We start from the raw sequence: 16,623 nt of genomic DNA on the forward strand, positions 1-16,623 counted from the left end.
GCTGTTGATATCTTCTATGCAACTCAAAACTATCCGTGGACGTGGTTGTTTTTAGATACCCCCTTTGTTCACGAAATACGGGAAAATATCTACGGTCTGGTGCCGTCTGGGGAAAGCTAAATGGAACATTTTCCCTATTTCGTGAGATCAAACAGGGGGTAACGATATGAGGCCGGTCGAGTGCAGATCCGTCGGAACACGCTTTTCAATACGGAATAAATGCTAACCTCATCGTGACATCATCCAAACAGCAAAGTTCATGTCACATTGAAAAAGCGTTATCCAACGGATCATCGACCATTCTGGTATTATCCTTCAGTGAACATGACTTCTACAGGGTGTTCCAGAAAAATTTTCCAGGCAGTCCATCTTATTCTGCATCTTATATGCTAATTGCATTTGATTCGGTTGACTGATTGCGAAGAAATGAGCGATTACATAACGCATGCGTTAATACACATCATTCCAAGTTTGGAAGAATGATCATTCAACACAATGCGCACTAGTGGTTATCTTTCAAGGGGCTTCATATTTTGTTCGTTGAAATCCTTTTCGTTCTTTTTAAACAATCTGTTTCTTGCAAAACATGAATTATGTTTTGTTCAAATTTAAAAACCTGCACGATATTGAAAATGAAAGCTTGCATGTAAGATGATGCTCGGTCTTTTTCGTTAATGTTGATATAAATGTTGCATGAAGAATTATTTCATAAAGAATTCCAGCTGGCTTGCAAAATTTCTCACACACATTAATGTTTTTGCAATATTTCCAAAAAATTGTAATGCAAAGTTCAAATCTCTTAAAACTTCAACATTAATGTTGCATGATATCAAACACCACACGTAAAGCTGTAAGCACATGATAATTGTAATTCTTGATCTAATGGTCTTTGGAAAGTTAAAATATAACATATTTGCACAACCTAAAGATTTTTTTCAAGTTGGAAAGCTTCCAATTGCAGAAATCAACGTTTTCTGGGACAAACTGTTCTTCATCTTCAGTGAAAGCATGAATAACATAACACCATCGGATTATAAAATAGATAATGTGGACTAAATTTAATAAGATACACAAACTTTAGGAAGCGGTGATCGAGTATAAAAGAAGCGCCTGTTGATCAAACTTGGAATGAAATGCATTGATGCGCGCATTATGCAATCGTTACTTTCTTCGCAACCACTCAATGGAATCAAATTACATTTTTGTATGTGATGCACAAGAAGATAGACTATGCGCTACATTTTAAATGTTTTGATTCTGATATCTATTTCTCGACTTACGTTCAATTTTATTCACTCGGTATTTTTTTCTGGGACACCCTGTATTATCTTCGGACTTGTTCGCAAACTTTGTAGACGGATTTTAGTGTCCGTTTTTTCCTTGCATTTAACAGTGCAAACAAGCTCAAACAGTGCAGTCATGCCGTGCGTGAAGTGTGCGCATGAGTCTTAAGATATCGCGCGAGTCATGTTACGCAAACGCGAGCGTGATATGGCTATGCAGGTCTGTATATTAATGAGAAGTACGTAGGTAATATCGATTTTCATTTTTGTTAGACCAATGAGATTGCAGAATTCATATCATCTAAAGGATATAATGATTGATATTAGTAGGCTAATTTAGACATAGTTACAGTCTAGCACCAAAATACAATATTACTGAAAAAAAAAACACACCACAGAGATTAATTAACTGGAAAAAAGTGTTATTTTTTCATATCTTATAGATGAACAGTGATTCACAGCAGACAGTAATGTTTGAATGGAATCTACAGAAGAAATGGAAGCTTATAATGCTCACGGTTCTGCTTCTGATTGCCGGTACCTTTTGGTTTTACAACTCGCTTTTGGGTAAATAACACCTTTCACTTGCTAGATTAAAATGAACCATACAAAACGAAATGAAGTTACATACAAGCAAACAAAATACTGCACATTGTCAAGGGATAGTGTTGGTTGCAGCTAGTGTCGATATTAAAACATTTTAAAAGCATTTCATACACATTCAAGAGGAAGAAACATTCAACAAGTCAGTCCTATTTTATGAACTCCACGTTTTAGCTGTAAAAGGGGAAGGGTGTTGTCACTCAGTCCACTACATGGTCAAAATGTTTCCAGCTTGACTCCTGTTATTAAACCGTTAACATATAACGACCAATTGCCTCAGGTGAAAGCTGTTGAAGGTTACTTTCTGGAAAGTAGGACTGAACAATGTCAATGTCAGTCCTATTTTCCATCCGACAGGAAGAAAAAAGCAAAACAAAAAACATGTCATATCCCCTCTGACACTATAGTCTGACAAATGGCAAACGTGTTATGGTCACTAAAATGTCTCAGGCTAAAAATTATCTGCTACCGAGTTCACTCAACACCGCACACGCACACACATTCTTTATTATATAAACAACTTATGATTAATCATTAATTAGTGCAGTCGAATCACTATACCATACCATATCAAGAATTTAAATTAAATTGTCCAAGATCCTGTCAACGCAAGGGGAACTAATGGTCTACCACAGTCTCAGTCAAAGTCCTGAAGACTGTTTTCATTATCCTAGCTGTTATTCTTCGTATATAGAAGAAATGGTCTTCTATGTTGATTGTAAGCTCCTGTCTGGGAGATTTTCTGAGCAAACAATCTGCTCCAATTGACAGTCACACAGTGTAATTTACCCATTACCAACTTCAAAGTAATGCGCCATATTGCCTTAGCTCCAAAGCTGCAGCACTCATATTTATCCAACAGTCAAATATGTTGAAAAATCACTCATGAACTTTCATGTTCATTTATTTTTCAGGTTCAAATTATTGTTAAATTATTCAAATGCTTATATTTACCCCATAACGTATTTGAGATTAAACATTGACTTTGTTGTATATTTTACACCCTGCTACGATTGGTACACTCAGTCAGCAGTACAGGATCGGGAGTACTAGTGTTTATGCATGTAGCGCGTGCAGGGGTGACCCCGTTCCCACACACACACACCCCGGCCATGCGAAAGATGGATTTTTAATGTCACAAAAAATAAGAGAACCTTTAAATTTGCAACAGACCCGCCTCAAAAGCTTCAGCGCATTCAACGCTACGATAATACTGACACGATGTTAATTTCAGATAGACAGTGACATTCTTTCACACAAAAATAAAATATTTGCAATTAAAAACTCGTGTTATCGAACGATTCTGATTCGGTACGGAAGGATTTTTCGTATGGGTAAAATACACTGTGAGTCAGATAACACAATAGTTCGTTCACAGAGATATTTCTGTCTGTCGCCTCTTTGAGTCGCTGACAATCAAGCAGTATTGGCTTTCACTTAGGCCTTTCGTATATTATCTTCACTCCACACACAAGAACCCGCGCGAACCGAAGTTTGAAGACTTCGCACAATTGTGGTAACTCACTGGCTAACATAAGTTCCCACTATAAACTTCTCCTAAAATAATTTACTCTTCAAGCCTAATATCTATTTTGGCACCATTCTTAAATAATCTTCACTATTTTATGACATATTAAAGCATTTCTAAAAATTCCCTCATCACAAACCAATCAGAATCATTCACCTGTGTACATGATTATTGCAATAACGCTACTTTTTACACTAATGCGGCAATCATGATCATTATAGTGTTTTACAAGTATGTATGATTTTTACTAGCATTCCACATTTTACTAGCATTCCATTGTATTTCTAGAACATTCCATATATATACAAATAAAGATAAATATCAGAACATAACTTTTAACCAATTTCATGGAATATTTTGGGAACAAAAGGCAGCTATTAAAACGTAACAGAAAAATCCATGTAACGTAATCCGTACTATCGTGACGTAGATTCTTGCCTTCTAACTGTATTAGGCTGATATACATTTTCATTTTTCTGAACGTTAAACTATATTCATACACTCCTATATCAAAGTAGCCAATCAAAGAACGCGGAGTTCATTGATTGTGTAAAATGTGCACCACGTGTACTACGCGCAGTGGTTTCGCACGCGTTCACACCCGCGTCGCGTAGGATTGATTCATATTTCGGGTGGGTTGATGCATTTATATTTGGTTTTATATAACTCATACAAAGTTTCTTGTCATTTGATTGGCCAGCCACTATTGATTATACTATTTTCCAATATTTTTAGTGATAATTTTGTTATAAAAACAGTAAAAATCACATTTTTTCATTTTCTCGTGTATGAAATATGTTAATAAACGCGTATTGTTTATTGCTCGAAAAATTATACAAAATAATGCATTTTGGTCTGATGCTGCTGCGTCTAATGCACTCCCCTGTCGGGTCTTGTGCATTAGACACATCAACATCAGCGCGCGTGCATTGTTTTGTCTAATATATGTGACGTGTCATATCAAAAGGAGACACTTTTGGGCAGGTTATGAATTTTGAGTTTTTTACATATCTTAAATAAAGAGATATTTTGCTCCACAACGCCGTTTTCCCCAATGAAATCGCACATTCCTAAGCGAAGATATTGAGTTCAAAAGTTATGGTATTATAAAATTGGAAACTGAGATATCGGCCTTTAAAAATATTATTGACAATGTTGAGAGTAGGAATTAACTTGAAAAATGTCTCAAAAAGTACAAGATGCCAGTTATATTCCGGTCTGAAACTATCAGACAATATTTTAAGCATTAATAACATCACAAATTCGCAACAAACCCAAATTGTGAAAAATTCACCCACCGGCAGATTTTAGGCTATTTCTCCATTTATGATCCTGCCCAAAAGTGTCTCCTTTTGACATGACACGTCACATATCTCCCAACAAGTAATACGCGTTCATTAACCTATAATTATGGGATCTTGCGGCGGGAATTCATGAGAATAATATTAAGTTTTTTGTACAGTTCTAAATCAGACATGTATCTATGGATTGTTAAAATATATCTTATTTACTCCGTCATATCTTTGCTGCTTTACTTTTCTAAATAAAACAGGGATCGCAAACAGACACCGTGAATGGACTTTAACAACCTCCAATATGACAAGCCAAACCAACTCAACTGTACCTCCACATGAGAAACCATTACGAGTAATTATTGTGACTCAAATGAGATCGGGATCCTCTTTTACTGGAGAACTTTTCAATCAGAATGACGACTTTTATTTGTTTGAGCCTATCCATGACTTGGCACCAAAGTTTTTCGAAAACAGAACAACTGAGCATGCTCATGCCTATATAGAGCGTCCTCTCTCCGATTTTTATTAAGTGTCAGTTTAGAGACCTGTGGGGGAGTATTAAAGGCTTCACTGCATATTTGCAATGTTCATTCAGCAAACAAATACAAACGTCGCCGTTATGTTACTTCAAAAAACGAAAAGGATATTTGCCCTTATTCAATGGATTGGACCATAATCACATTCTGGAAAATCTGTGCTACAATAAAAAATATTCTGCGATGAAACTAATCAGATTGGAAAACATCAATTATCTGGAAAATATAATAAAGAATTTATCTATGGATGTAAAAATCATTAATCTAGTTCGGGATCCGCGAGGCAACTTTAATTCAAGAAATGAGAAGTGTCCCCTACGTCCTCATGTGAAATACTGCCTAAACGTGTCTTATTCTTGTGAGAGACTTGAACAAAATACAAACATTTGGCTAGACATGCCTTTGTGGCTACAAAATAAGTATATGTTGATTAGATATGAAGATCTTGCAATGGAACCACTGCTCTATGCTGAGAAAATCTACAACTTTCTTAACGTTCAGCTGCCAAACTCTGTTAGAGATTGGATCACTAAAAACACCCAAAGTAACACAGGACATCGTTCGTGGTTGCACACGCGGAATTCCCGTCGGGTAGCCACTAGATGGAGAAATGAACTTAAACTAAGCACAGTTCTTGAGATACAGTCGCAATGTCAACTAGTTATGGAGAGACTTGGGTATAAAACTGTCGAAACTGAAGAAATGTTGCGAAATTCGAATTATTCTGTCTTAGAGCCTTTGAAAACTTAAATACAGCGTGATCCAAAGATAAAAAGATGGAGGAATGAGCTTAAACTAAGTACTTTTCTTGAGATGCAGTCGCAATGTCAACTAGTCGAAACTGAAGAAATGTTGCGAGATTGCAGTCATTCGGTATTAGGGTATTTGAAAACATAAAACCTACAACATAATGTACTACCTGTTCTATAAATTTTGGTATAAATTTATAAATTTATTTCTAATGTGCCACATTGTCCACACCAGGTAAAGAATTATTTTGTATAGGCCGTAAACGAACCATAGAAATTATTCCTGCAGCAAAGCATGTGTCTTTATAAACTGCCCCCAGCTGATGAGAGTAGCTGCTATCTTGGCTAAAAAGCAATCGCTAATAGTTCAGCGATTTAATTAATTCAGTTATGAGTTGTCTTTCAAAATATCCAGGTTAAATGCTTTTTTTGTTGTCTCAATATCTGTATAGAATAGGAAATCCTTACGCATATACATGTAGTTGCATATTGCGATGAATTGGTTTTATTCCAAATTATAATTGCACGTGGTGGTCTGGTGGTGTATAATTTATTATTTCGATATTCAATGTATGATTACATCTCAAATCCAAATTTTGTATTCGTAAAACCTATTGCGTGACTTGCAGTTGAATATATGTGTTAAAAGAATATGGTAATCTCCTATATGCGCTTTGAACTTCCAGTTTGCGCTTTGTAAACAAAAACTCACTCAAATCGAGTTTTCGTAACTTGGCAACGTTGGAGATGCGTAATAAGCTTGCGCAGATCGTAAAAATGAGTATCCTGACTCGCTCGACCTATCTCGAACAAAATCGCCATTAGAATTTTCTACTGCATAATAGTTCACTTACATTCTATTTTAAAGATAAAAAGTGGTCACCGGCAGGCTACCAAATTTGTTTAAAATTAAAAACAGGGATATGACACAACATTAAATAGGGGAGTAACACAAGACAAATAAACAAAGTTAAAAACCCGAAAGACAAAACTTTTCTTTCTCAATGGATAAATTAAGAGACCTGTTCTCAGTATAGTGGAGACCAGCTCTCTGGGTTTTTAACTTTGTTTATTTGTGTTGTTTTACCCCCCCCCATTGGATGTTATGTCATATTTTCCATGTTTCCCTAGCCAAGGTCTGTTTCTCTTAGGTTAGGTTCTGATTCTTTTTTCTTTCTTTCTTTCTTTCTTTCTTTCTTTCTGGCGCAAATCATGTCAAGGTCATTATGGCCAAAACACTTTTTCCACTAAAAATGCTACTCCTTCCCCATATTATATAGCAGCGTGACGTCACTTGCACACATGCATCGTCTATAGCCAGTGTCTAAAAGTTGTACAAGTTGGTCACTTTAAATGAAAAATTTGGCAAAAAAAAAAAAAAAAAAAAACAGTGGAAAACTGCAGTATTGACGAAGTTGAAGCCCCATTCAAATGTATGCAGCTATTAAATTTATATACTGTACAGATTCATGTAAATGCCTTATTTTGTCTTTATACACTGCTTTCAGCTGAACCACTAACAGACTATGTTTAAGATACCAAAATCTGAATGTTAATGATTTTTACAATCATCTAGATGAGCAAATCACTGATGAAAGTATCAGACCAGGATACTTTCTGAGAGGTGAATACAATAGGGTTGTCAATATAGCTGAAAGACTAATTGTGGCTGTGCATTTACTAGCTTGAATATGTTAGTTTTGTTGAGATATGGTCTATTCAGAACTATAAGTACATTATTTGCCACTCAAGCGTTAAAATAAAATAGTAATACAAATTGCATGTTTAGGCTAGTTTAGTTGGTTAATATACGCCGTAGAAGTGACGTAGTTAATCGGATTAACTACCATAGCAATAGATGAATACAATTTTGGCTATATCGCCCCGCACTACAACGTTCATGCGGTACCGATGCATTGAACCATAGATTGCACCTGTAAGATTAGTCTATTTGAAAAGAGCGGTATTGTATTCAATCTATTATATGATTGAAGACAGGTGATGAGTGCAACCTGCTGCAGTGCAGCGCGGTATATTCAAAAATTGTATTCATCTATTGCTATGGTAGTTAATCCGATTATGACGTCACTTCTACGGCGTATTCATAGGCTATGACTATATAGCTTTGTTCTCTCCTAGACTCTGCATAACATGTTTGTAAATTGTGCTTATTCATTGTGGTTCAATGAGCCATGTGTAATTGGGCTGATCAGTTCACATTATGTGTACTTTAAAGTATGCATTATAATAGGTAAACAATCTTCACAGCCTTCCAAGGATATCCTTCCAAGGACATATTTGCGTATTTACCTAGCTGATCTAGGTCCTGGTTTTCTATTAGATTCTTCTTCTTTCTTTCTTTTTTTCTTTACCAAATACTTTCAAAATCACGGCTGCTGCTCCCGTAAATTACATAGTAGATCTACAATGTCGTCACCACCATGAACCATAGGCTGGTGGTACAAATGTCACATGAACAACTCTAGGTCAAAGGTCATAAAAAATCAACATCACTGGCTAAGGGCCGTGCTATGCGAGCACAATGTCTAGTTTGAATTTTATCCATTGCTAGCGTGACACTTTTGTATCCTTTTGGATCCATCCTTTGGTTCCCCGCTGGTCAGTTGGAACAGATTTTCCCGGTTTTTATATTTTACCAAATTTGTGTTTGAAATCACAGGGTTCCGTCAAAAGTGCAATACATTTTTTTTTTATAAATTATGCATAATGCACCTGTCAATTGCAACCCCGGTCCCTAGTTACTCTGGGATGGTCCGGGCCTTGACATCATGTGACCAGGATTTGACTCCGGGGGGAGGTATTGGCCGGGACTTGTATTAGAATTGACTTCAGCCCAAACCCCTGGAAATTGGGCGGGGGCTTTACCCGGGTGAGAGCCGGGATTTAGACCGTAACTTGCCCGGGGTTTTCCAATCAGTAAAATGAGCCGTGAACATTGCCGTGGTTTGCTGAAACGATGTCGTCATTTATGGCCCAGGGAAAGCTATGCATTTGGCCATAAAAAAGAGATTAATTAAATCCTGTCAACCGACGTTGCAGCCAAAACATCTGGCCTTCAGTTGGCGTTCGGTTTATTCAGTAATCTCGCATTTTTAGCTGTAGTAGCGAGGATACCATCAATGCGTACATTGACCAATGCGCATCTTGTTAATTTAGCAATGTGTGATACGGTGACCATCATCACACAGACCAATGACATTCTTGGTTCTTACATACGACATGTATCATTGGATATGAGGTCCCATAAAACCAATTTTGATTGCATCATGACTGCTTTAAGTCTGTATGTCACCCACTTTACATCGGTATGTTTACTGCTCACCATGACAACAGAACGATACCTAGGAATCTGCAGACCTCTTCAACACCGCCTCGTCGCTACCAAAGAACGCACTGTGAAACTGATCATAATGTCCTGGGTACTGGGTGTACTCTACTCTGGGCTCGTTGTACCTAGATTTAGTAAGGTGATAAAGGTATGCTATTTGTGGCCAAATAGCGATCGTTTTGCAGATATGCCCTCTAAATTCAGTCTAGGCTGCCTTGCGATTCATCCCTTCTTCAACGCATTCTCTCTCATAGTTCAGACATTCCCGTTTGTTATTGCAACAATCTTCAATACCATAATGTTTAGTCGAATTATCAAGAAGTTGCACGAAAGAATATCCGGCATTAATGAAGCTGTTGGGTTTGAACAGAACGCCTTAAAATCACGTAATCACGTGGCAAGGTTGCTCTTTGTCACACACGCGGTCTTTTCTTTATGTTTCACGCCGTATTTCTTCGTTCAAGTTAATGTTGCTGTATTGTATCTCAGCGACTATCGCATCGGAATTAAGATGACAGACATTCAGCTGTGGACCTTGTTGTGGTTTGTCCGTGTTTTGTCTGTAGTAAATGCGACTACCAATCCCCTCATCTACAGCGTTACCAATCCAAGATATCGTCAAGCGTTTCTGCAGTTATTTAGCAGGAGTTACGCATCAGCAGGACAGAAGAGAAGTAGACCTATGCAACAGGCATCCACAATGTAGATTATTATCACTTTGACGTACTACACCCCTTGATAAATTTGTGACTATTTTTGCATTTTTACTCCCCAGCAAACACCAAACGTTTTCGACATCATTCGCAAAAGGTTATAAAAGGTTGTCAGAAAACGTATAAATCTCGATTTATATAAAGGGTATAAAAACGTTTTGATAACATTCTAAAAACATTCATGAAAACTTGATACAAAACAATCTAAACAGAATGTTAGTTTGAGGTTGATACAATATTTTGCGAAAAATGTTTGCCCAAAATATTTGCAATAACGTTTTAAAAACGTTTTCATGACCTTTATATAACCCGACATTTAAATGTTATTAAAATGTTTTAAGTACATTTCTGTGTTTGCTGGGTTCAAATATTTTAACATAATGTTACTTAAGTATTGACAAAATATTTGGCAAAAATGTTTGCAAAAAATAGTTTACAATAACATATTTTGAAAACATTTAAAAATATTGTTGTAGTGTGTTTTCATACAAAACGTTTTAATGACCTTTATATAACCCGACATGTTAATGTTATTAAAACGTTTTTACCTAAACCAAAAGCCAAAATATAACTTATTTAAAACGTTTTTAAAACGTTTTTGTGTTTGCTGGGTCTCTGCGATTAACATAGCTTTTTATGCTACTTGGTTTATTGTTTAATAATTCGGATGTTGAAACTATAGTACGTAAGAAATAGTCGAGGAAATAGTACAGGTCAAAGTCGGACACAGAGCAGAAAAAAACTCTCAAATCACTTGCCTAAATTGTGTGCTCTTTAGAAATACATAGATACGGATGACGTTGAACTGAATTCACGACTGATACTAATAATGTAGACAATCAAAATGCAAATTACAAGGTCATTATTTTTACATTTTATTAAGTTGATTTCAAGTTCAAATATCAAATTACACACTTCTATGCTTTAATGTATAATCGTCATAAACACTTCAAAAATGAAATAAAAGGCAAGACTAATTACCCAGAAACGTATAAGCAAATGAAACTTGAAACTTAAAGGCATTATCAAAAAACAGAATTTTTGCAATCTTGTAAAAAGAATGGGAATAATACAACTGAAAATTACCCTTCACATTTTGTCGATTTTGGAGTTGTTAGTCCGTACGCACTCTTGTATGTACATGCACACTCAGCTGAGCAACGATTAATAAACACTTGAACACGTTTAGGATACGATATACACGATTTAGCGACAAGTGACTCATTTCGGAATGCGATTATGAATTTTGAAGAAACAAAAATTTTCAACAGGCTTCGATGGTACTCGAACCAGCGATTCGACACTTCCTTTGATTACGCCTCTAGCGCTTTACCGCTCGGCCACGGTGGCAGTTGAGCGGAGGAGTGTAATAATAAAAAATAAATCTCAGAATGCCATCTTTAGCCTTTTGTTTACTAAAAATGACGTGTTTTGTAGATCGATTGGCCGTTTTATGCATAAATAGCACGAACGTTTGGAAAATGTTTGAAACAAATAATGAAACCACTGATACGATGATGAAATTGTAAAAGTCGGGGAATAGCTGCGTCGCAATGTTTTGTTTTGGTTTTAGGATTTTGACCTTAAAATATGCGACTTCATGACATTATCATTCGAAATCAACAAAAGATATTTCAACAGTATATAGTCTCATTCTTTCTCTATAGTGTTTTGTACATGTATTTGAAATAACTTTAACAATGGTTTGTTTTTTGATCGATTACAAAAATTAATTTTTGTCATATAAAGAAATTGTGTCTGGCGTGAATTACACTACAGTTTTTATTCTTAGGGCTCTTTGACTTCTTCAAATAATTTTTTAAATCATAGAGTGAATCCCCTGGCCCTCTATAGTTACGCACAAAAGATCGAGTCCCCTTAATTAAAGAGCTGGGCGCACCTTCATCTCCGTTGCAGCTAATGAATATTGATAACCCTTCCATGAACGATAGTCAATACCGTTACTACGGAAACCCGAATAAGGTCCGTTACGATAGAGTCCATTCAAGTTGGCTTTTTCACCACAGGACGTGTACCACCAACCACCTTTGAATGCAACGGCACAATTCCAACTCCAAAAATCATTATCTGCGTCACGTGTTGAAAATGCAAAGCCATCATAAAGATTTAATGAATTGCCCGCTGGGAAAACAAACATAAGAAATAATGTTACTAATTACAAATATATGTGAATGACGTCGATTTTTCCTGTTGTTACAGTACTAGTATAAACATTATGTGAAAGTATTTATTAGTTTTGTTATTTTCATTCTTGCTGGACACTGTAATACCTACACTACACTGTTAAAACGCTGCTTAAGGGTAGACGATGTATTGTTGGTCGAAGCAACCTTAAAATCGATTTTCATTATCTAGATCAATATATTATTGAAAATTAACACCTTGATGTTTTGCAAAAGTTCATTCTACAAATCGTATACTCTGCAAACTTGCTTAATTTATTGTTGTTAATTAGTTATGTACGTTTTACAAAAGTGTTGATGTTTCAGCCCTCTTCACAACGTGACTCAAGAACCGCAGCACCTATAAAAGTATATCTGTGATATTTTAATTCTTCTACACGCTCGCTATGAATTGAGCAATGCAATTTTTGCCAAAGCTCACTACCATTCGTAAGATGCTGTGAACTACCAAATCACATCAGTTTAAAATAATTAATAACCTTAAAAGTTTAAACAACCATGTTTAACGGATAATCCGAGCAACGAGCTGCTTTGCTTCTCCCATTCAACAGTGATGTTTACCCTTTTAAACAGCATTTTAAAAATGTACAAGAGTGAATGCCACTTTCTTTATACTGACTCGCCATTTGATCTTAAAGAGGGTACGCACCCCGTCATGTTTTGGTGTGAACGGCGTATTTGCATTTATATATTTGTTTTAATTATTAAAGGAGGCATTCCACGTTGTGGCCAGCGAAATCCGGTTCAAGCTCAAGGGTCAGCTTTGTAGTAGTTACACATGGTCATGTATTGTGATCCCACGTGGATCCAGATATTTAAATTACAGGAGCAGAAAAAAAAGATAAAGATAATTATAGGCCTTCAGTAGCCTTCCTGGGGGAACATCCTGTAGCTTCACGCCCGGTCGTATAAGACGTATAACATAAAGACGCATAGTAATATACGCATACTGTATAGCCTACGTTAATGACTACCGTGAGCAACAGCCATCGAGTTGGGCAATATTTCAATAGGGAAATAAATTCCGTGATTTATTTAAAGCCACGGGGTACAATATAATGTACTTCAGTCTAAGCATTTCACAGGATTTTTACACCAACGGGTTTTACAATCGTGCAAGTAGAAATTTGAGAAAAATTGAGGGCAAGTATTATGAGGCCGAGGTATTTTTCCCTGCGCCCCTGTCGATATACTACTGCTACCTTAACTGTTTATTACTTCAACTGCTTTAAGGGATCTGGAATGAGCGTTTATTGCGTTTCGACAGTATTTTTTGTGAGACATGAGAGCACCTCAGACCTATCGAATTGCATTCTGAATACGAAGCATGTCTTTCTGATATCAAATAATTTTCATTTTTTGAAAATCACAATATAACACAAATTTTATGACAAATTATAAAAATTTGATATTTTTCAAATTTTTGATATATAACAGTCCTCGAAGTAAATTATATAAATCTAATGATATATTCTTAAAGTGTATGTAGCAGGAAGGAAAAGCCGACGATCAATTGAAAATTTTGACCTTTCATATTGAAGATATGGATTTTTTCCCCCAAAAGACCTTTTTTATTTTAGTGTTTTGGGACAAAAAATCGATATCTTCAATACGAAAAGGTCAAAATTTTCAATTGATCGTCGGCTTTTCATCCCACCTACAACACTTCAAATATAAATCATCAGATTTATAAAGTTTACTTCGAGTACTGTTAAATATCAAAAATATCAATTTTTAATGATTTGCCATAAAATGTGTATTACATTGCGAATTTCAAATTTCAAAATTTGATATCAGAAGGACATTCTTCGTATTCAGAATGCAATTCGATATGTCTGATGTGCTCTAATGTCCCACAATAAATACTGTCCAAACGTTCATACCCCACCCCTTAATACCTTCACCTTCTTTATTTTCATCTTCTTCATCATCTGCGTCTTCTTCATCTGTTAATTTTCTCTCTTATTCTGCTACTTCTTATTCCTTTTCACTTTCTTCTGCTTCTTCTTTAGATATTTCTGCTCCTTCTCCCATCTTCGGCGTCTCTGTCTCCCCATTTTCTCCCCCTAACGTTATTACCTTTCCTGAATTTTGGCGACGCCGGCAGGAGATTCTGTCATCTTTATATGGTTCATTTGGCTAGGTGCCAACTTTAGGGGGACTCAATGGGGAATTTGGGGAGGATTCTGGGAATTTGGGTTTAGTGTATTTTGAGCAGTTGTTGGGAGAGGTGTCCGCGCCCCTGCTATGGGTCTCGGTCTCAATGATCTGTTCTTTTCTCATTTTCCTTTTCCTTTCCTTGCATCATATCAGTACCTGTACAGACACATCCCACCTTATAGACGAATCCCATGAGCCAAGTCACGGTCAGGATTTGGTCGCCCATTACTGGGTCCCCGCTGCACCAAACTGGTGTTTTGACCGCCCAATTGTGCGAATAAAAGCCGCCTAACGCCTAGAGAAGATGCAAGGACGAGGAGGGTTAATAGAATAATATGTAACAATAGAGATTTATTTAGTTATTTATTTTATTCATATTTATCCAGGGTAACCCAATTCAGCCGATAGCTGGTCTTACATGGGGCCCTGCAATACATTTACATAACATTAAAAGGCAACAATTTTCAACATGCAATTTATATAAAATATACAACTATTAGTTACAAAATTAAAATACAGAAATATATATAATTTTCAAAGTAGAATAGAAATACATCATTAACAAGTACATGCTCAATTTTTTTAAGACTCGAATCTTTGCTTGAAAGTCTGCACATTTATAGAACTTCTTACATCATTACTCAGTTTATTCCAAACCTCAACCCCACTGTATGAAAAAGATGATTTAAAGTACCCAGTGTCATAACCATTTGTGCAAGGCGGTAGAGCCAATAAATTGGACGCAGCTTGTCTGGTGTTCGCATTATGTTTTTCATGTACATAAGAAAACCTGTTGATAAGGTACTGTGGTGATATATCGTTAAGACATTTAAACATTAACAGTGATTTGAAATACATTGCACGATTTGGAAGTGATTCCCAACCTAATATAGAAAACATTATATCAGAAGACGTAAGGTAGTTGGCACGCAATATTATTCTAGCACATCGCTTTTGTAAAACACATAATTTACGTACATCTTCATTGAAGCGACCAAACCAAACTACACTGCAATAGTCGAACTGCGGTTGGATAAGAGCCTTATATAAAATATTAAGAGTGCGAACGTCAAGAAATGTTTTTAGACGTCTCAAGAGTCCTATTTTACAAAACAATTTCTGTATGACTGAATTAACATGATCGTGCCAAAGTAATTTAGAATCTATCTTTACACCAAGACATTTGGCACTATGAACTCTTACAAGTTGACAATCATCAATGGAAACTGAAAAAGCAGAGCATTTATCATTGCGTAACTTAGGCTCACTACCAATGAGCATAACATTTGTCTTATCAGTATTAAGAAACAATTTGTTTACATTTAACCATACCTTAATTGCAGAAAGATCGTCAGTGAGCTTTTTAGAAATAATATCAGTATCAGTACCACTGACAGACAGAGTGGTATCGTCTGCGTACATAGATATTTTCCCATGTGATATTACATTTGGCATATCATTGATAAAAATCAAAAATAATAATGGGCCCAATATACTGCCCTGCGGAACACCAACTTTTATTTCAAGAGAATCAGAGACAATACCCTTAAAAGTAACTCTTTGCTTTCTACAAGATAAATACGATGCAAACCATTTAACTGTATCTTCAGATGCCCCAATATAATGGAGCTTTCTAAGCAAAATATCATGATTTACGGTGTCGAACGCTTTTCTAAGGTCGATAAAGGCAACACCAGTCAATTCACCGCTGTTGATGCTCGTCAGCCAATCGTCAACCATGTCAACAAGAGCAGTCTCGGTAGAATGACCAGGACGAAAACCTGATTGATGAACATTTAAGATACCATTTCGATTTAAAAAAGAGTAAACATGATTATGCATAGCCCTTTCAATGATAATTCCGCAGGTAATCCCGTCGCATCTATACTACTACTATACTATACTATGCAAGCATTTATATAGCGCTCTTACGAAGAAAACCATGTATCACAGCGCTTTACAAGAGAAAATAAAGAAGAAAAAACATACAAGAACAAACAACAAATCAAATATCAAATAAATGAGTCTTTAGATTAGACCGGAAGCTTGCCAGCGTTGGAGAGTGGCGGATATGGCGAGGGAGTTTGTTCCAAAGAAAAGGTCCTGCAACAAAGAAGGCTTTATCGCCAGTTAGAGTGCGTGTATGTGGAACAATGAGAAGCCTGGTGTCCTGCGCAGAGCGTAAACCACTTCTACTGGGAAT

At 36.2% G+C, this 16,623-nt stretch overlaps 1 protein-coding gene across 1 annotated transcript; it reads left to right on the plus strand.

Moving 5' to 3' along the window:
• The first annotated feature begins 9,338 nt into the window (after positions 1–9,338).
• LOC140139767 (sphingosine 1-phosphate receptor 1-like) lies at positions 9,339–10,049 on the plus strand. Its single transcript, XM_072161478.1, has one exon. It carries the CDS (start codon positions 9,339–9,341, stop codon positions 10,047–10,049), a length of 711 nt encoding a protein of 236 aa, XP_072017579.1.
• The last annotated feature ends 6,574 nt before the right edge of the window (positions 10,050–16,623 follow it).

This window comes from Amphiura filiformis, chromosome 2 (genome assembly GCF_039555335.1).
Source record: "Amphiura filiformis chromosome 2, Afil_fr2py, whole genome shotgun sequence".
In the NCBI taxonomy this organism is placed as follows: Eukaryota; Metazoa; Echinodermata; class Ophiuroidea; order Amphilepidida; family Amphiuridae; genus Amphiura; species Amphiura filiformis.

Coding starts and splice junctions, on each gene's coding strand:
- LOC140139767 (XM_072161478.1), top strand. CDS start 9,339: ATGACAACAGAACGATACCTAGGAATCTGCAGACCTCTTCAACACCGC.